The sequence below is a fragment of the Ovis canadensis genome, chromosome 2 (assembly GCF_042477335.2).
Source record: "Ovis canadensis isolate MfBH-ARS-UI-01 breed Bighorn chromosome 2, ARS-UI_OviCan_v2, whole genome shotgun sequence".
NCBI lineage: Eukaryota > Metazoa > Chordata > Mammalia > Artiodactyla > Bovidae > Ovis > Ovis canadensis.
This window is the reverse complement of record NC_091246.1, coordinates 20,471,865-20,494,065: the sequence shown is the minus strand read 5'-3', so window position 1 is coordinate 20,494,065 and position 22,201 is coordinate 20,471,865. Positions and strand designations below refer to the sequence as shown.

The 22,201-nt window shown below is 36.6% G+C and overlaps 1 protein-coding gene across 1 annotated transcript in view; it reads left to right on the top strand.

Moving 5' to 3' along the window:
- Window positions 1-410: 410 nt before the first annotated feature.
- CYLC2 (cylicin 2) overlaps window positions 411-22,201 on the top strand; it is a 198,376-nt gene continuing 176,585 nt past the window's right edge. The window contains exon 1 of the mRNA XM_069579363.1: window positions 411-565. Within this exon, the coding sequence (XP_069435464.1) occupies window positions 411-565 (155 nt within the window). The remainder of the gene's footprint in view (window positions 566-22,201) is intronic.

The window sequence follows — 22,201 nt, the reverse complement described above, 5'->3', positions numbered from 1 at the left end:
AACCTAAGACACTGCCAGGCACGCTCACAGAACAAAGGACTGAGGAGAGTTAGTTAGCTGGCTGTGGACTGGCCCATTCCCCACTGGAGACAGGCAGGCAGGGGCAGCCAGAGCCAAAAGGGGGCAATCAAGACCTCAGAGAGGCATCATCTACGAAACTGAAAGCAGGCTTCGTTGCTAACCAAGACTTCTTGCGATTCTGGATGGTTGACATCTGCTGGCAGGGTCACAGCCAGAGATCAGCTCCCCAGAAGAGACACACGGCACACCTGAGAAGGCACACCCATTGTACACCCAGAAAACCAAGCAGCTCGGAGGGGGAGGCGATAAGATGCACCCCACACCTGGGGTTGACTGTGCTTGCCAAGCACCTGGTCACCTGAGCTGCTCGGAAGTATGAAGGGCACAAAATGCATACCCAACTGAGTCTGCACCTTTGTGGAGTACCCAAGAACCTGAACCTGAGCTACTTAGACCTGAGAAGTACACGCAACTCAGGACCCTCCTCAGACAGCTCCCAGCAAAGCAACCTAGAGCTGAGAAGTGTAGGCCATGAAAGCACACAGTGAGTGGGGCGCAAACCCAGTGCAGCTGAAACACTGCGAGCACTCCTCACACATGCCAGTGATATTTGTTTGCAGTGTTCCTCCCTCCCCACAGCACTACTGAACAAGTGAGTCTAAAAAAGTGACCACCATCGCCCCTTCGTGTCAGGGCAGAAATTAGACACTGAAGAGACCAGCAGAGAAGAAGCTAAAATAAACAGAGGAAACCGCTTGGGAAGTGCAACTGATTAAAACCTTGTAGTTAGCACTGACTACATAGGAAGGGGCCTATAGATCTTGAGAAGTATAAGCCAGATCAAGTAACTATTTGAAAATGATCTGACTCCACACTGTCCGCAACAGCTCCAAGGAAATTCCTAGATATATTTTTACTATTATCATTTTTTTAATTTATTATTTTTTTAATTTTAAGTCCTCTATTACTCCTTTAATTTTCATTTTTATAAACTACTATTACCTTGAAAAAAAGACCCTATTTTTAAAGCAAACTTCATATATATATTTTATAATTTTTTGACTTTGTTTTATCTTTTTAATATTGTATATTTGAGAATCTAACCTCTACTCTAGATTTTTAATCTTTGGTTTTTGGTATTTGTTATCAATTTTGTACTGTTAATAACCCAATTTTCAGTACCCATTTTTACTTGGGAGTGAGATTACTAGCTTGATTGCTCTCTCCCCTTTTTGACTCTCCTTTTTCTCCACCAGGTTGCCTCTATCTCCTCCCTCCCCCCCTTCTCTTCTCTACCCAACTCTGTGTATCTATTCATATGTTCCGGGCTGTGGAGAACACTTAGGGAACTGTTTACTGGCTGGATCTTTTGATTCCCCCTTTTCTTCTGGCCACCACTGTCTCCTTCCTCCCTCTTTTATTCTCTGTATAACTCCGTGAACATCTCTGAGGGATCCAGACTCTGGAGAGCACATAGGGAAGTGATTACTGGCTAGCTTGCTCTCTCCCATTTTGATTCCCCCTCTTCTCCTCCTGATCACATCTATCTCCCTCCTCCCTCTTCTCCTCTCCATGGAACTCTGTGAAACTCTCATCACAGTGGAGAAACTTTTCATCATTAACCTAGATGTTTTCCCATCACTGCTGTATAGATGGGGAAGCCTTGAGGCTACTGTAAGAATAAGACTAAAAAGAGAGGCAGGAGACTTAAGTCCAAAACTGAAGAACACCAGAGAACTCCTGACTCCAGGGAACATTTATTGATAAGAGCTCATCAAAAGCCTCCCTACCTACAATGAAACCAAGCACCACCCAAGAATCAACAAGTTGCAGAGCAAGACATACCACACAAATTCTCCAGCAACAGAAGAACATAACCTTGAGCTTCAATATCAATTCAGTTTAGTTCAGTCACTCAGCTGTGTCCCACTCTTTGTGACCCCATGAATCGCAGCATGTCAGGCCTCCCTGTTCATCACCAACTCCCAGAGTTTACCCAAACTCATGTCCATTGAGTTGGTGATGCCATCCAGCCATATCATCTCCTGTCGTCCCCTTCTCCTCCTGCCCCCAATCCCTCCCAGCATCAGGGTCTTTTCCAATGAGTCAACTCTTTGCATGAGGTGGCCAAAGTATTGGACTTTCAGCTTCAACGTCAGTCCTTCCAAGGAACACCCAGGACTGATCTCCTTTAGGATGGACTGATTGGATCTCCTTGCAGTCCAAGGGACTCTCAAGAGTCTTCTCCAACACCACAGTTCAAAAGCGCCAATTCTCCAGTGCTCAGCTTTCTTTATAGTCCAACTCTCACATCCATACATGACCACTGGAAAAACCATAGCCTTGACTAGATGGACCTTTGTTGTCAAAGTAATGTCTCTGCTTTTGAATATGCTGTCTATGTCGGTCATAACTTTCGTTCCAAGAAGTAAGCGTCTTTCCATTTCATGACTTCAATCACCATCTGCAGTGATTTTGGAGCCCCCCCCCCCAAAAAAAAAATAAAGTCTGACACTGTTTCTACTGTTTCCCCATGTATTTCCCATGAAGTGATGGGACCAGATGACATGATCTTCGTTTTCTGAATGTTGAGATTTAAGCCATCTTTTTCACTCTCCTCTTTCACTTTCATCAAGAGGCTTTTTAGCTCCTCTTCACTTTCTGCCATAAGGGTGGTATCATTTCATATCTGAGGTTACTGATATTTCTCCTGGCAATCTTGATTCCAGCTTGTGCTTCTTTCAGCCCAGCGTTTCTCATAATGTACTCTGCATATAAGTTAAACAAGCAGGGTGACAATATACAGCCTTGATGTACTCCTTTTCCTATTTGGAACCAATCTGCTTTTCCAGCTTCAATATACAGGCTGCCAAAAGTCACACCAAACCCACTGACACCTGAAAACTTGCTTCTGGACAAATTCATTGCACTCCATAGAGACGAAATCTAGCTCCAACCACCAGAACACTGACACAATCTTCCTTAACCAGGAAAGCTTGACAAAGCACCCATCGAACCCCACCCACAGTGAGGAACCTCCACAATAAAGAGGAAACACAAACTTCCTTCCTGACTTAAGGATCTACTACAAAGCTACGATCATCAAGAAAGTGTGGTGCTGGAACAAAGGCAGAAATGTAGATCAATGGAACAAAATAGAAAGCCCAGTGATAAATCCATGCACCTATGGACACCTTATCTTTGAAAAAGAAGGCAAGAATATACAATGGAGAAAAGAAAATCTCTTTACCAAGTGGTGCTGGGAAAACTGGTCATTCACTTGTAAAAGTATGAAACTAGAACAGTTTCTAAAACCATACACAAAAATAAATTCAAAATGGATTAAAGATCTAAACATAAGACCAGAAACTATAAAACATAGGAAACTATAAAACATAGGCAAAACACTCTCCAACATAAATCACAGCAGGATCCTCTATGACCCACCTCCCAAAGTATTGGAAATAAAAGCAAAACTAAACAAATGGTACTTAATTAAACTTAAAAGCTTTTGTACAACAAAGGAAACTATAATCAAGGTGAAAAGACAGCCTTCAGAATGGGAGAAAATAATAGCAAACAAAGCAAATGAAAATAATTAATCTCAAAAATATACAAGCAACACCTGCCACTCAATTCCAGAAAAATAAACATCCATACAAAAAATGGGCCAAAGAACTAAACAAACATTTCTCCAAAGAAGACATAGAGATGGCTAACAAACAGGAAAAGATGCTCAACATCACTCATTATCAGAGAAATGCAAAATAAAACCACAATGAGGTACCATTTCACGCCAGTCAGAATGGCTGCTATCCAAAAGTCTACAAGCAATAAATGCTGGAGAGGGTGCAGAGAAAAGGGAACCCTCTTACACTGTTGGTGGGAATGCAAACTAGTACAGCCACTATGGAGAACAGTGTGGAGATTCCTTAAAGGACTGGAAATAGAACTGCCATATGACCCAGTAATCCCACTGCTGGGCATACACACCGAGGAAACCAGAATTGAAAGAAACATGTGTACCCTAATGTTCATCGCAGCACTGTTTATAATAGCCAGGACATGGAAGCAACCTAGATGTACAACAGCAGATGAATGGATAAGAAAGCTGTGGAACATATACACAATGGAGTATTATGCAGCCATTAAAAAGAATACATTTGAATTAGTTCTAATGAGGTGGATGAAACTGGAGCTTATTATACAGAGTGAAGTAAGCCAGAAAGAAAAACACCAATACAGTATACTAATGCATTTATATGGAATTTAGAAAGATGATAATGATAACCCTATATGTGAGACAGCAAAAGAGACACAGATATATAGAACAGTCTTTGGACTTTGTGTGAGAGGGTGAGGGTGGGATGATCTGGAAGAATGGCATTGAAACATGTATATTATCATATGTGAAATGGATTGCCAGTCCAGGTTCAATGCATGAGACAAGGTGCTCAGGGCTGGTGCACTGGAATGACCCAAAGGGATGGGAGGGGAGGGAGGTGGGAGAGGGGTTGAGGATGGGGAACACATGCACACCTGTGGCAGATTCATGTCAATGTATGGCAAAACCACTTCAATATTGTAAAGTAATTAGCTTCCAGTTAAAATAAATAAATCTATATTAAAAATAAATAAAAATATTATGCTCAAAAATAAATCTAGTATTGGAACTTCAGCTTCAGTATCAGTCCTTCCAATGAATATTCAGGACTGATTTCCTTGAAGATTGACTTATTTGATCTCCTTGCAGTCCACGGGACTCTCAAGAGTCTCCTCCAACACCACAGTTCAAAAGCATCAATTCTTTGGTGCTCAGGGTTCTTTATAGTCTAACTCTCACATCCATACATGACTACTGGAAAAACCATCGTTTTGACTAGAATCGGGCATAGCAAAGAGTTAGACATGATTGAGTGACTTAACTGAACTGAACACTGAACATGTATCCTATTCAAACTCTTCCAAAAAATGCAGAGGCAGGAACACTCCCAAACTTACTCTATGAGGCCACCATAACCCTGATACCAAAACCAGACAAAGATCATACAAAAGATCAGAAAATTACAGGCCAATATCACTGATGAATAAAGATGCAAAAATCATCATAATATACTAGCAAATGCAATCCAACAACACATTAAAAGAATCATACACCATGATTAAGTGTGGTTTATCCCAGGGATGCAAGGATTCTTCAATATATGCAAATCAATGTGGTACACTATATTAACAAATCAAAAGATAAAAAACATATGATAATATCAATAGATGCAGAAACAGCTTTCAATAGAATTCAGTACTCATTTATGATAAAAAAACTTTCCAGAAAATGAGCATAAAAGGAAAATAACTCAACCATAATAAAGGCCATATACAACAAACCCATAGCAAGCATTATTCTCACTGGTGAAAAACTGAAAGCATTTCTTCTACAATCAGGAACAAGACATGTGTGCTCACTCGCATCATTGTTATTTAATGCAGGTTTGAAAGTCCTAGCCACAGCAATCAGACTTCCCTAGTGGTTCAGTGGTAAAGAATCCTATGTGCAATGCAGAAAACTTGCAGGAATCACAGGTTTGATCCCTGGGTTGGGAAGACCCTCTGGAGAAGGAAATGGCAACCCACTCCAGTATTCCTGCATGAAAAATCCCATGAACAGAGGTGTCTGGCAGACTATAGTTCATGGAATCAGAAACACTTGGACCTGTAAGAGAGACTAAACAATAACAGACATGGCAATAAAATGAAAAGAAATAAAAGGAATTAAGATTGGAAAAGAAGCAAAACTCTCACTGTTTGCAGATGACGTGATATTATAGATAGAAAACCCTAAATTTGCCACCAAAACATTACAAGATCCTGCTCCTTAAGCTCTGTTTCAACCTTTACTTTATCCTGGGCAGCCCTGCTTAATTTGAATTCTAATCTCTGCATTTAGATCCATCTTCATATTCTGGGAGAAAAATCTCTCTTAAAGGTTATTTTTATTTCTCACATTCTGATGGCTTTAGGTTGTGTTGCCTCAGAACTCTCTAATATAGTGGTTTCCACTGGTCATTTTGATGCCATAGAAAAATTGGAGCTTCTTAGCCCTCTACAAGTCTCATAGGCTTCCTTTGCCTCCTAATAGAGGTTTCCATTTTCCTTCCAGGGAAATATTTATTTCTAGTTATGTCTTCTTTCTTCCTTTCACTATTCCAGCACAGTCAGTACCAAAAGTGTTGCAGACTCTGTATGAAGTGAATATTCTTGATACTGCATTCTCTAGTTTACTAGAAATCATTGTATTTATTCTGTTATTTTTTATTTACCAACTTCTAGTCTGACAAGCTTAAGCAGTACATGAACCTTGAGCTTCTAGATGTTCAAGATATATTTAGAAAAGGCAGAGGAACCAGAGATCAAATTGTCAGCACCTGTTGGATCATCAAAAAAGCATGAGAGAGTTCCAGAAAAAAAAACATTTACTTCTGCTTTATTGACTATGCCAGAGCCTTAGACTGTGTGGATTACAACAAACTGTGAAAAATTCTTGAAAAGATGGAAATGTCAGACCACATGACCTGCCTCCTAAGAAATCTGTATGCAGGTCAAGAAGTAATAGTTAGAAATGGACATGGAACAACAGACTGGTTCCAAATTGGGAAAGGATTATGTCAAGGCTGTATACTGTCACCTGCTTATTTAACTTATATGCAGAATACATCATGCAAAATGTCGGGCTGGATGAAGCACAAGCTGGAATCAAGATTACCAGGAGAAACATCAATAGCCTCAGATATGCAGATGACACCACCCTTATGGCAGAAAATGAAGAAGAACTAAAGAGCTTCTTGATGAATGTGAAAGAGGAGAGTGAAAAAGTTGGCTTAAAATTAAACATTCAGAAAAATAAGATCATGGTATTTGATCCCATCACTTCATGGCAAATAAATGGGGAAACAGTAACAGACTTTATTTTGGGGGGCACCAAAATCACTGCAGATAATGATTGCAGCAAAGAAATTAAAAGACTCTCGTTCCTTGGAAGAAAAGCTATGACCAACCTCGACAGCATATTAAAAAGCAGAGACATAACTTTGCCAGCAAAGGTCCATCTAGTCAAAGCTATGGTTTTTCCAGTAGTCATGCATGGATGTGAGAGTTGGACTATAAAGAAGGCTAAGTGCCGAAGAATGGATGCTTTTGAACTGTGGTGTTGGAGAAGACTCTTGAGAGTCCCTTGGACTGCAAGGAGATCCATCCAGTCAATCCTAAAGGAAATCAGTCCTGAATATTCATTGGAAGGACTGATGTTGAAACTGAAACTGCAATACGTTGGCCACTTGATTTGAAAAAAACTGACTCATTGGAAAAGACTCTGATGCTGGGAAAGATTGAAAGTGGGAAGAGAAGGGAACAGAGGATGAGATAGTTGGATGGCATCACTGACTCAATGGACATGAGTTTGAGTAGGCTCTAGGAGTTGGTGATGGACAGGGAGGCCTGGTGTGCTGCAGTCCATAGGGTCTCAAAGAGTCAAACGTGATTGAATTGAACTGGGCTGAACTAGATATTAAATCATGGACAAGATTGTATCTCAGCAGCAAATCCTTAATTTCATAGTTTCAAAGTTTAATAATGGCATTATATTAATGTGAGAAGCTTGGAAATAAACCAAGGTGAACACTGAATGCCTAAAAATATATACATAAAACAATCTAAAGAGATTATAGCTCTGGTATTGGGCATTGTTACAGTGCTCCCAGCTGAATACTAGTTGAGTTTCTGGGCAGATGAACTGACAGTGTAAAATTCTAAAAGTTAACAGTCATTACTAGAGGGAGAGTTTTTAGTAGTGTTATATAGTTAGAATAGGAAAAGGGAGTCCAGAATGGCGGTGGCTAAAAGACAAGGAAGGGAGAAAGCCTCCAAAAATAGAACAAAGGAACGTCCAAGGGCCAGAGTGAGGGCCTCGGTTAGAACAAACAGCACTTCTGGCTAGCCCAGTTTACATAGGGCAGGCCCAGCGGCGGGGCTGGGGGGCCATATAAAAAGAGGAGCCAAAGTGCCAGAGCGCTCTTCTCTTTGCGTCTTTGGGTCGGCATGCCCTCACGCCTCGAGGACGTGTTGTCCTGCTATTTTCTAAATAAAATTGAGCTGTAACATGGAGCTGTAACACTGATCTGTCTAAGAGTTATAACACGGTCTATTTGAGACCTAAGAGCTATAACATGGTCTGTCCAAGACCTGAGAGCTATAACACAGTCTGTCTGAGAGCTGTGACATGTCAAGGGCTTTAATGTCCGTCACTTCAAATTTTTGTTGAGACAAGGCAGAAGCAAGGAGATTACGCTCCCCTGACAGTAGCATGGATTTACAGAGTTCAGTGGACTTTAAAGACTGAATACATTAAATTTCATCATTTATTGTATAATATTTAAAGTTATAATTTGAAAACAAAAATTGTTTATGCACAGATTAAAGTAAACAAGAAATGTCATCATATAATTTTACAATACATGATATTATATATATGTAATTTATAATTTATGATCCTATTATTAAAATATAAGCATTTATTTTTCAATATATATGCTCATAATAGTGTCTCCTTAATGAGAGTTAATTCATAGGCAGGTTGATAAGAAGTCCAGGGTCTCTGAGGAGGAGAGAGGGATCTGTGGTTTGCAAGGAGGAGACAGGGGTCTGGAATTCTCAAGGTGGAGGAAAGGACAAACATTTTTTCTTTTTTTCCTCTCTCTACATTCCTTAGTAATGGATGATTACACAACAAACAATGTAGTTTAAACTCTGTACTAAGGATTATATAAAAACAATGTATCCTGCTTGAAGACAGTTTCTCTTTCTTGAAAACCTTCTGACTAATCCTGGTATCTTAGAATGTATATTATGGGAGTGGGTCTGGTAAGACCTTTCCATTGTTAAGTTTTGATCCTGTTACCCTAAAATGCAAATTGTGGGCGTGGGTCTGGTAAAATTTTTACAACTTTGAGACATTTTTTTTGATTTATTATAATACTAATTTAAAAAGTATAGAACTCCCTTGCTTAGACTAGCAGGGAGGGCATTCTCTGCCCCCCTTCTGATGTATTTGTCAGAAGCTTTCTCTGTCCTTTTTTCATACTTTAATAAAACTCTGCTATACAGAAGCTCTTGAGTGATCAATCCTGGTCCCAGTTCCTGAAGTTAAATCTTATTCTTCAGAGATCATGAATCCAACATTGTTCACCATAAGCCATCACTAACCAAGTAAATGAAATGTATGTATCATTTGAATCCCAGGTTCCTTTCTGTTAAACAATCATTATTATTTATTAGGTACATCCTCCCATTTTTAAGTGAAACACATATCAATTTATTACATATATCAGAATAATCTATGCATTCTTGTGAGCATCACATTTCCTCTTTAACAATATCTTAAGTACTTTTTTACATTAGCACATAGCTCATTCTTCCATCATATGCATAATAGTCCTCTAAATTGAGTCCTTATAATTTATTTGCACCAGCCCTATTCAAGGCCTTATTCACTGCTTAAAGTAATTTGTTATTGCAAACAATGCTGTAACAAACATCCATTATGCAAAAAGCATAGTTTGATGGTTAAAAAAAATTATCATACAATTCAAATGCTTAGTTTTATATTCTCAAATAAATAAATAAACTCTGTGAAACAGGTATCAAGAGCTAAGAAAACAAGACAGATAAACCAGGAATAAAAAGTAAGAATGGTAACCAATTTCCATATTAAATAATTAAGATATTAAGTCATAAGTAAAAACCTATAGAATAATTCTGTAAAAAACAAGCCTTAACAACTCAGAAGGTTTTACTATGAAGGGGTTGATAGATTTAATTAAATTCAATGTAATATTTCAAATAGGAATAGGTAACAGTACAATTCAAGAAAAAGTAATACACAAAGGAAATAAGGACACTTCAATAAAATATCTAAAGTATCAGTTCAGTTCAGTTCAGTCACTCAGTCGTATATATATTTAGAACAAATGTGATAAAGTCTTATGTACTCTGTGACTAAACAGGTAAAGTAGATGTGTGAAATTATCTTGTTTAAGGAAACAGAAACTTAAGGACCGTGATGAAGGCAGAATAGATAGATGAAGGCAGAACAGATAGATGAAGGCCTTTAAATGGTATGCAAATTTTTTTTAATGTAAGGAAACATTGTACTGACAAGACAAAATGCTCTGTCCAGGTGATTATTTGATTTATATCACCTTATAACATTTCTCAGCTCCTTCTGAAATAAAATTCATAAAGATGTAAATATAACTGCTCACATCTATGGTCATAGTACTGTAAAGCTTGCAATTCCTATTATACATATACATGTAATTGACATAAGTGAAAAAAAAATCACTAAGCTAAGCAATGCTTAAGACAAATAAAAGCTTAGAGACTGCAGTTTCAGAATATCTTCATTTTTTCCCCTGTTCAGAATTAGTAAGAAATACGTGACTGCTAGGAAGAAATAGGTATAATGAGTGATGCAAACTAGGGTCAGTTAGTATTTAAGAAGAAGCCTAAGCCCCTGCTTACATAAATAATTAGGGTTGCACAATATGACACTCTATGGGGTCACAAAGATTTGGACACGGCTGAGCGACTGAACTGACTGGCTGAATGTGACACGCAGGTACATTCAGCAATCTGAAGTAAAAATATACCCCTTCTGGGAGATATACACATATAAGCTATTTATTTAAAATGCAAGAGCAGAGCTGTGGTTCTTCGCAAGAGTTACCCTTAAGTATTTTCTCTCGTGCTGTTCTCTCTCTCGCCTTATGGGCTCAGACAACTAATCTCTTAAACCTAAGCTATGAGTTTCAGAGCAGGATGAAACAGAATTTTCTGAAAATATGATATTATCAGTTCAGTTGAGTTCAGTCCCTCAGTCGTGTCCGACTCTTTGCAACCCCATGAATCGCAGCACGCCAGGCCTCCCTGTCCATCACCATCTCCCGGAGTTCACCCAAACTCACATCCATCGAATCGGTGATGCCATCCAGCCATCTCATTCTCTGTCTTCCCCTTCTCCTCCTGCCCTCAATCCCTCCCACCATCAGAGTCTTTTCCAATGAGTCAACTCTTCGCATGAGGTGGCCAAAGTACTGGAGTTTCAGCTTTAGCATCATTCCTTCCAAAGAACACTCAGGGCTGATCTCCTTTAGAATGGACTGGTTGGATCTCCTTGCAGTCCAAGGGACTCTATAGTGAAGAGGAATTCGTCACCATTCATTAAAACAGATAAGAGCTATTAAAAGGAATACCTATTATAAAACATTAATAAAATACATACCAAGTTAAGTGAAGCAAATGCTTATAGTTAATAAATAATTTTAGCCATCTATTCTTAATTTCATGTGTATTCATAATGACTGCATAAAAATTCTTGTACTTAGTAAAAAGAAGACTACATAGCAGCACATAAATTTACATTAAACTTAGGAAAATTAATTTTTACCCCTCCACATACTATTGTTTTTAAATAAATAATTATAGACATTGGTAGTTATAGCTTATGTACTCCTTAAATTACATTACCTAGGAAATATAAGAAAATCATCTGGGAATAAAAGTTATTTAGGGCATAAGAGAGGCATGAGGGATCATTTAATCACTCAATAAATAAAGAAAAATTTATCAACTTCTTATATATTTGCAGTGTCCCCTTAGAGATTGATACAGCAAAATAAGATTTCATTCATAATGACAATTATAAAGTATTTATATATATATTATAGATGTTGATAAGTGACTGAAGCAGTAAAGAGAGCAAAAACCTTAAATAAACAAAGAAGCCTATTCTTGATTAAGAAGGGTAAATATAATAAAATATCAGCTAAAATTATACATAAACATATACAAAAATGTAATTCCAAAAGAAATGTTTAAAAATTGGAACTTGATATTAAGAAGGTAGATACACAAAAAAATGTCAAAACATTTTTTAAAAGGTATTGAGGGATAAGGTTCATATGATAAGCAGTTAAATACAGCACAAATTTCTAAAAGTTTTAAATGTGAAACCTGGACTATACAGGTCAGAGATAGAAATGAAACAATGAAATAGAAAATTATGCATATGTGTATATTAAGGAGTGTGTTTTTAATTTGCTTATGTATATGTGTAGGCTTTCTAGAACATTATGCTATATAGTAAATATGCAATTATGAAAACAAGGGCAAATTGTGTTTGATTTGTTAACTCTGGAAAATGATTTCAGATTGTGTCTAACCATGATAAAATTTGAAAAAATACATAAAAAAGAAATACAGTGTTTAGATTATGTGGTACTTTTGCACTTACATAATGAAGACAACAAATACATAATAATATAAAGATTGGATTTGTTGAAGAAAAATAAGTAAAGAATTATTCATCCTTAGGTTTTCCTCTATAAGATCAGGAACATGAACACATCCATTACTTTTAAAATTGCAGTAGGTATTTTGCTCAAGCAAAATAAGGTGTTGCTTAAGCAGATGCCACCTCCAGTAAAACGTTGACTCATTGGAAAAGACTCTGATGCTGGGAGGGATTGAGGGCAGGAGGAGAAGGGGACGACAGAGGATGAGATGGCTGAACGGCATCACCAGCTCAATGGAAGTGAGTTTGAGTGAACTCTGAGAGTTGGTGATGGACAGGGAGGCATGCTGCTATTCATGGGGTCACAAAGAGTTGGACACGACAGAGCAACTGACTGAGCTGAACTGAACTGATGCATGGCTGGATGGGATTACATAGCATGCTATTCTCAGTCCCAGTGGTGTCACCCACTGCAGTTCGGCTTTGCAGTTTCTGTACCCTGTCCATCATTGTGTCAAGGGAAGTAAGTTGTTTTCTCCGACATCCTTGAATCACGTGGGCAGGCGGTCTGGCAACAGAACAGCAGTGACTGACATTATCCATAATTCAACTTGCTGACAAGAGTTGGCTGATCAATAAAAGCAGTCTTTTGACACAGATGGCAATTTATTCTTCATTGATTGTCAGGTGATGAGTGATATCCTGCGTCTATCATTTTTACTTCTTAGGCATTATCCTGTGGCTCTATTTCTGGCCTTGACTGATTGTTGAGTCTGATAATAGATTTATTGCTTTATTCAAAGTGGGGAGGACAGTGTTTATATTCTCACTTTATCCACACATTAACATTTAAGTTTGATTCGTATGACCAGACTCAATTTGTTTTTCAAAGATCTTCCAGAATTTGCTTGCTTGCAATGAAATCTACTGACTACAAAAATAAACTCATCTAGTTGACCCCTGTCTCAAGGAAATTATCCTTGGTTCCTTCAAATGTATTTCAGTTAATGCTGTAATTGTTCCTTGGAGTCCTCAAAAGATATTGCAGGTATGTTCACTATAGAAATTTCCTTTTCTATTTTGCCTTTTCTTTGAATTATTTTCTAAATATCTCACAGTGTCTGTGAGGGGTACTTTGCCACTCTCTCTGTTGAATGCCTATGCAGGTATCTCCAGATAGTCACACTTGAGGACTGAACTATCTTTCCCAAACTGACATCTAAGTTATTAGGGTGATAGATTAGTGTGATAGATTAACTTTCCTCCTGAATGAGTGCTACCTCTAGTACTCAATAACACACACAAGCACAGGTGCAGACTCACTCGTTTCACATGTCTCCTTCACTCTCTTCTTGCAATCCTTTTTATTCCCCCAGGGTACATGAGTTTCTCAGGTGCCAAATCTTATTAGGTACACTGCTTTGTCAGAATTACCTCTCTATAGAGGACTGAGGCTTTGCTATGAAACCATGCTTACCAGTGTCAAGGCATCTTTTTTAGTCCTCTCCAAGGATAAACTGGTGAGCCCATACAGAAATGAACCATTACAGGGATCTCTGTATCAGCTACTTAAATATACTTGGGTATATCTGACAAGATTTACATGGAAACTGAGACTTCTTCTATTGGGACTAGTCTATTTAAAATAATATTTTCTTTATATTAGATAATTAATAGTTGCTGCAGGAAAATAAAATATTTATAACAAAAAAGGCATGAAACTATGTATTATATACACACTGTTGTAAGTAAATTAATATATGAATCATATATATTGTGCTATACTTTTTATTTTTAAATTATTATAACACAACAGCTATTCTATATTAATATCATTCTGTCAATATTAGCAATAATACACAATAAAATAGCTACAAAAATAATCATAGTTTATGTTTGATGTACATTTTATATGACAGACTATGTCATCTACTTTCTATACAAAACTCATTCATTTGCCTCAATTTTCTTATGAGTCATACACTATTCAGTTCAGTTCAGTTCAGTTCAGTCCAGTCACTCAATTGTGTCCAACTCTTTGCGATCCGTGAATCGCAGAATGTCAAGCCTCTCTGTCCATCACCGACTCAAACTCATGTCCATCGAGTCAGTGATGCCATCCAGCCATCTTATCCTCTGTAGTCCCCTTCTCCTCCCTCCCCCAATCCCTCCCAGCATCAGAGTCTTTTCCAATGAGTCAACTCTGCATGAGGTGGCCAAAGTATTGGAGTTTCCCTTCAGCATCAGCCCTTCCAGTGAACACCCAGGACTGTTTTCCTTTAGGATGGACTGTTTGGATCTCCTTGCAGTCCAAGCAACTCTCAAGAGTCTTCTCCAAGACCACAGTTCAAAAGCATCAATTCTTCAGCGCTCAGCCATCTTCACAGTCCAACTCTTACATCTATACATGACCACAGGAAAAACCATAGCTTTGACTAGACAGACCCTTGTTGGAAAAGTAATGTCTCTGCTTTGAATATGCTATCTAGCTTGGTTATAATTTTCCTTCCAAGGAGTAAGCTTCTTTTAATTTCATGGCTGCAGTCACCATCTGCAGTGATTTTGGAGCCTAAAAAAATAAACTCTGACACCGTTTCCATTGTTTCCCATCTATTTCCCATGAAGTGATGGGAATGGTAGCCATGATCTTCGTTTTCTGAATGTTGAGCTTTAAGCCAACTTTTTCATTCTCCTCTTTCACTTTCATCAAGAGGCTTTTTAGTTCCTCTTCACTTTCTGCCATAAGGGTACTGTTGTCTGCATATCTGAGGTTATTGATATCTTTCCTGGCAATCTTGATTCCAGCTTGTGCTTCTTCCAGCCCAGCGTTTCTCATGATGTACTCTGCATAGAAGTTAAATAAGCAGGGTGATAATATACAGCCTTGACGTACTCCTTTTCCTATTTAGAACCAGTCTGTTGTTCCATGTCCAGTTCTAACCGTTGTGTCCTGACCTGCATATAGGTTTCTCAAGAGGGAGGTCAGGTGGTCTGGTATACCCATCTCTTGAAGAATTTTCCACAGTTTATTGTGATCCACACAGTCAAAGGCTTTGGCAGTCAATAAAGCAGAAATAGCTATTTTTTTGGAACTCACTTGCTTTTTTGATGATCCAGAGGATGTTGGCAATTTGATCTCTGGTTCTTCTGCCTTTATTAAAACCAACTTGAATATCTGGAAGTTCATGGTTCACGTATTGCTGAAGCCTGGCTTGGAAAATTTTAAGCATTACTTTGCTAGTGTGTGAGATGAGTGCAATTGTATGGTAGTTTGAGCATTCTTTAGCATTGCCTTTCTTTGAGAGTGGAATGAAAACTGACCTTTTCTAGTCCTGTGGCCACTGGTGAGTTTTCCAAATTTGCTGGCATATTGAGTGCAGCACTTTCACAGCATCATCTTTCAGGATTTGAAATAGCTCAACTGAAACACCATCACTCCACTAGCTTTGTCTGTAGTGATGCTTTCTAAGGCCCACTTGACTTCACATTCCAGAATGTCTGGCTCTAGGTGAGTGATCACACCATCATGATTATCTGGGTCATGAAGATCTTTTTTGTATAGTTCTTCTGTGTATTTATGCCACCTCTTCTTAATATCTTCTGTTTCTGTTAGGTCCATACCATTTCTGTCCTTTATGGAGCCCACCTTTGCATGAAATGTTCCCTTGGTATCTCTAATTCCATACCATCTTAGAAATATAGTTCAAATTTTGAATTTTCTAGGTATAGCACAATAGTTTTTAGATGGCAAGTGTACATTCACAGAATAAAATATAGAAGTGTTCAATAAAACAAAACACCCAGGCCTATTAATGATGAAAATGCAAATTAAAATAAGAATAATCTATCTTCAATTTACTCATAATGTTTTCAAATTAAATATGATTTTTTTTTAAATTTTGGTTTATCGTGGGACAGAGTCATCCTCACATAAAGTAGTTAGACATGTAAATGATGACAACAATTAGGGGCAATACATCAAGACTTCATTTGTAGTATTTTAATCCTATTATCCAAATATTATGCAACAGAATATATATTGAATCACTTCATAATGTGCTAAAGTTAGAAGTGAATTAAATGTTTATGAACTTCATAATGTTTATATAATTTATGCTCCATTCATATAATTGAATACTGTAAAGTGAAAGTGAAAGTGGCTCAGTCATATCCCATTCTTTGTGAACCCATAAACTATACAGTCCATGGAATTCCCCAGGCCAGAATACTGGAGTGGATAGCCTTTCCCTTCTCCACGAGATCTTCCTAACCCAGGGATCGAACCCAAGCCACCTGCACTGGAGGCGGATTCTTTACCAGCTGAGACATCAGAAAAGCCACAGCTGTCAAGAATATTTTTTGACATGAAATCATGATGCATGCAAAAATCAGGATTAAATACAACTAGGTTTGATGTTATTTATGTTTAAATAAGTACATATGTATTCCAAGAACTCCAGAAAAACATATTTACCAGTAATAAAACAGCAATGTCTATTGGTGGTCGTGGCATTCTCATACAATTCTACATTTTTCTACTTTTGCATCTAACTTTTCAACAAGTGAATAAAATGTTAGAAAATACAGGAAAACATTTAATTTTGTAAAACATGTTATTCCTACTTCCCCAAATTTTATAGTCAGTAATTTCTTCTAACGTTCCTACGTTTTAAATTTAATAAATATATTGTAAATGATTTGGACATTTTATTTGGAGGTTTAGTATATTTAAATTTATTCTTTATTTAAGTTTATTTAAATAAATAGTTTTAAATTCATTTAAATTTATTCTTTAAAAATGGATAAACAGTTTATCTCAGTACTTCCAGATATTTCTTCCATCATTTTTTAATGATGCCTCTTTGATCATATATTACATATTTTATGTTCTCCTTCTGGGGAGTATTCTGTATTCCACTGAATTGCCTATTATGCAGCATCAGCTTTACACTGCTTTCATTAATTCCTTGAATGACACTTTCAAGAGTTTTCTAGCTGGTAAAATGTCATGTTCCCATATTCATTAAATTTTTATTTCTAATTCTGATAATCTTATCTTATGCTTTAATTACAGGAAATAATTCATTACTCCCATCCAGTAACTTGACATTTACAATACATATTCCTGTACACCATTCCACATACTCTTACAAAAATACTGTTAATGAAATGCTATTTTTTTTTTCTTTTTTAGCAGATGAAAAACTGAAGGTCAGAGAGGTTATAACCGCATGAGGAAATTATTATACTCTACACATAGATTTATATCTAATTTCTCTATCCCATTGAATTTAATATGCCATAAATTATAATATTTACCTATACTTTATATGTCAAAAGTAAAAGCATTGTTAATTAACCTGTCAAAGAAAGTACCCATATTACTTCAACTTTCTATTTTATTTCTGTTGTAAAAACAGTCTGTGTATTATTTTACACATTGATTTTTATCATATACTGTGCTGCTCTAGTTTTATATTTTATACATGCAAATTACTTTGTTTGAATGCTGAATGCTTATAATGTTTTTGAAGGTATTTTAAGCAATAAATCTCTCTCTTTCTCTCCCATATGTATTATACACACACACATATATATATATATATATATATATATACATACATATATATACACACATATAAAGAGATGGAGAAAAGAGATATGACTTATATGTTAGACATATATATCTCAACATATTCATGGTTTAAATGATAACAACTCTTGACCACATGCACAGAAAATGAAAAGTACATCATTTTGCTGCTTGAAAAACTGCAAGTTTAAGTTGGTATTGATTATAGGGCAAATCTCCAGGTGGGATAATGTGAGAATAAATGTTCACCTTTGAATAAATGAGATAAAAGTATTTCATCTCCAGTTTAAAGACATTTACTACCTATCAAGTATCATCAAAATCCTCATAAAATAATCTGAAAAAAGGATAAGAGGCATAGCAACATAAGATAATCTTAGCACCTCTGACTTTCATTCTTCTATAGCATTAAAAAAATTTAAGTATCTAATATACAATGAAGACGTACAATGAATTCCTAGTTCCCAGAAATATGTACTTTTTTTTTTTCTGAAAAGGCACATATGTCATGTCAAATTCATCTTCAAAAACAGTAGGTGAATTCTGAAACTTACCTTAAAAAGTCATTTTTTTAATCTGTCACTTATTTCCATAATATTATGCAACTCAATGTTTTGGTTTAATCTCAAGCTATTTTTATGTCCAAGTTCTATATTGTGGCTAATTCAACTCAGTTCTCCTGAGCATGTTTTCTTTTTATGAAAATGGATGCGATTACTTCCAAATTCTTTACATGTGAAAGCTGAAACCACAAGTCTCAGTTTTGAATGGTAAAGTAGAATATCACTGATAAAAAATTCAGTGAATACAAGGCAAGATACTAAACTGTCCAGTAAAGATGGCTTTACTTGTATTCACAGAAAAGCCACACAAATAAGAAAAACAACCTGAAACTAAAACAAAGTACTAATAATAGTGACATACTGGTTTCATTTTTCTTTCATGTGCATTTGTTATTTTTTTACAATAAACCTGTATCAAATAAAATTAAAACGCATATTAAAATGTTTCTGTACAATGGTTTTGCGCAAAACTAGGGAAAAAGTAAAAGTGGAATAAAACTTTCATTATACCACATATTGAAAAGTATATTCTCACTTTCACAAAATCTTGAAGGTGAGAACATAGGTAATAACAAGGTTTCATATTGTACCATCAAAAATCATCTTTAGTTGACACCAATTTGTCATGTGCTTCTAGAGCTTCTTAATGCTTTTACTGTCTGTTTACTCCATTTAATTATTGTGATTTCCTGCTTGTCAGAGGACTTCACTGTTAGAGGACCTCAGATGACAGTGTTAATAAAGGTTCAATAAAAGTATTATAAATATAATCATGCCTTATTTCTTGTAAACGTTGTGTCTTTCTACAGAATAATACTGAATTTTAGAAAGGTGACTTCCATTACTTTGGTCTTACTATCTTCTTCATTTACATGTTATGCCTTCATCCTCCTCCCCCAAATGAAAATAAACGCGGTGCCACATATATATTTGTGTCCTCATAAATGTTGAAATATCTGAGTCCCTTCATTTAATTTTTTTAAATTTTTAGTGAAGTTAATTTACAATGTTGTGTTAGTTTTAAGTGTAGCAAAGTGACTCAGTTTATATATATATAAAGTTTATATATATATAAGATGTTGAGAATAATTTCCTGTTATGCAGTAGGTCTATGTATATCATAGAACCCTCTCTTATTAACATGGAAACTATGTTATATAGTTATAATGCTTCTTAAAGAGAATTAATAATGTATACATGTTTAAATACTCAAGTCAGAGACAAAGTGACCTGTTCAGTGCTACCAGAAAACATTGAATATAATCCTAGATTGACCCTTTGTACGTGGCATTGTCATTTTTTGATGATTTACTTATAACTTGTCCCTTATCCTCTTACCTGCTACAGCTCTTTACTCAAAGCAACATTTTAATAAACATTTATTGCTAATGCATTTTAAATTTCAATGTATTATCAATTGCTATAGCTATCATCCAACATTCCTTATCATTATTCTTTGCTTTTTTTAAACTTTCCTATCATTTATTCTCTGTTTTTACCAAGCATACATTAGTTACTTGTTTACCTCCTTTCCCTTACAGAAATTGAATCATACAGTGTATAGCTCTTTGAGTCTGACTTCTTTAACTTAGCACACTCCATTTAAAATTCATTTGTGTTGTGAAAAAAAAAATTCATCTGCATTGTGTGAATCAGTAGTGTTTTTTTTTAAATTTTGTTTTATATTTTATTAATTAGTAGTATTCTATGAATATGTTCTACAATTTATCTGTTTACTAGTTGAAGCATTTTGTGGTTATTTGCAGATTTGGGCATTCACGTAAAAAGCCACCATAAATATTTGTAAATAGCTATTTGCATTAAGATATATTTTCATTTTGAGGGCAAAGCTTAGGCTTTGTGTTGCTGGGACATATGAAGAGTATATATTAAATTTAAAAACCAATGATTGGTTGGCTAAATTGCCTGTGTCATTTTGTATTCTCTACCAATTTATGAGCTTTCTAGCTGCTCTGCTTTCTAGAATTTAGAATTGTTAGTTTTATAATGGTAAGATGGTAATATCTTTATTCAGCAACTCTAATTTGTGTGTAGTACTATTTCATTGTGGGCTTAGAATGCATTTCCCTAATGACTAATAATATTGAACACCTTTACCAGAACTCATTTCTGTACCTATCTGTGTGTTGTTACAGAGGAAATCGGCAGATTCTATGTCTGATGACTAAGAAATAGTCATTTTTGTAGTATTTGACTTGGTGATAATTCTTTGGCTACAAACCTGCAAGTCACCCTCCTACTAAGTTCCAGGGGAAATAGGATACTTGCATCGAGCTATTAGAGTTTGGCCAACATTCAGAGAAGCAGAAGATATTGAGAAGAGGTGGCAAGAATACAGAGAAAGAACTGTACAAAAAAGAACTTCCCAATCAAGATAATCTTGATGGTGTGATCACTCACCTAGAGCCAGACATCCTGGAATGTGAAGTCAAATGGGCCTTAGGAGGCATCACTACAAACAAAGCTAGTAGAGGTGAAGCAATTCCAGTTGAGCTTTTTCAAATCCTGAAAGATGATGCTGTGAAAGTGCTGCATGCAATATACCAGCAAATTTGGAAAACTCAGCAGTGGCCACAGGCCTGGAAAAGGTCAGTTTTCATTCCAATCCCAAAGAAAGGCAATGCCAAAGAATGCTCAGACTACCACACAATTGCACTCATCTCACATGCTAGTAAAGTGATGCTTAAAATTCTCCAAGCCAGGCTTCAGCAAAATGTGAACCGTGAACTTCCTGATGTTCAAACTGGTTTTAGAAAAGGCAGAGGAACCAGAGATCAAATTGCCAACATCAGCTGGATCATTGAAAAAGCAAGAGAGTTCCAAAAAACCATCTATTTCTGCTTTATTGACTATGCCAAAGCCTTTGACTGTGTGGATCACAATAAACTGTGGGAAATTCCAAAAGAGGTAGGAATACCAGAGATGGGAATGATATGCCTCTTGAGAAACCTCTACACAGGTCAGGAAGCAACAGTTAGAACTGGACATGGAACAACAGACTGGTTCCAAATAGGAAAAAGAGTATGTCAAGGCTGTATATTGTCACCCTGCTTATTTAACTTCTGTGCAGAGTCCATCATGAGAAATGCTGGGTTGGAAGAAGCACAAGCTGGGATCAAGATTGCCAGGAGAAATATCAATAAACCTCAGATATGCAGATGACACCACCCTTATGGCAGAAGGTGAAGAGGAACTAAAAAGCCTCTTGATGAAAGTGAAAGTGGAGAGTGAAAAAGTTGGCTTAAAGCTCAACATTCAGAAAACGAAGATCATAGCATCTGGTCCCATCACTTCATGGCAAATAGATGGGGAAACAGTAGAAACAGTAGCTGACTTTATTTTGGGGGCTCCAAAATCACTGCGGATGTTGATTGCAGCCGTGAAATTAAAAGACCCTTACTCCTTGAAAGGAAAGTTATGACCAATGTAGATAGCATATTGAAAAGCAGAGACATTGCTTTGCCAACAAAAGTCCGTCTAGTCAAGGCTATGGTTTTTCCAGTGGTCTTGTATAAATGTGAGTGTTGGACTATAAAGAAAGCTGAGCATTGGAGAATTGGCACTTTTGAACTGTGGTGTTGGAGAAGACTCCTGAGAGTCCCTTGGACTGCAAGGAGATCCAACCAGTCCATCCTAAAGGAGATCAGTCCTGAATATCCA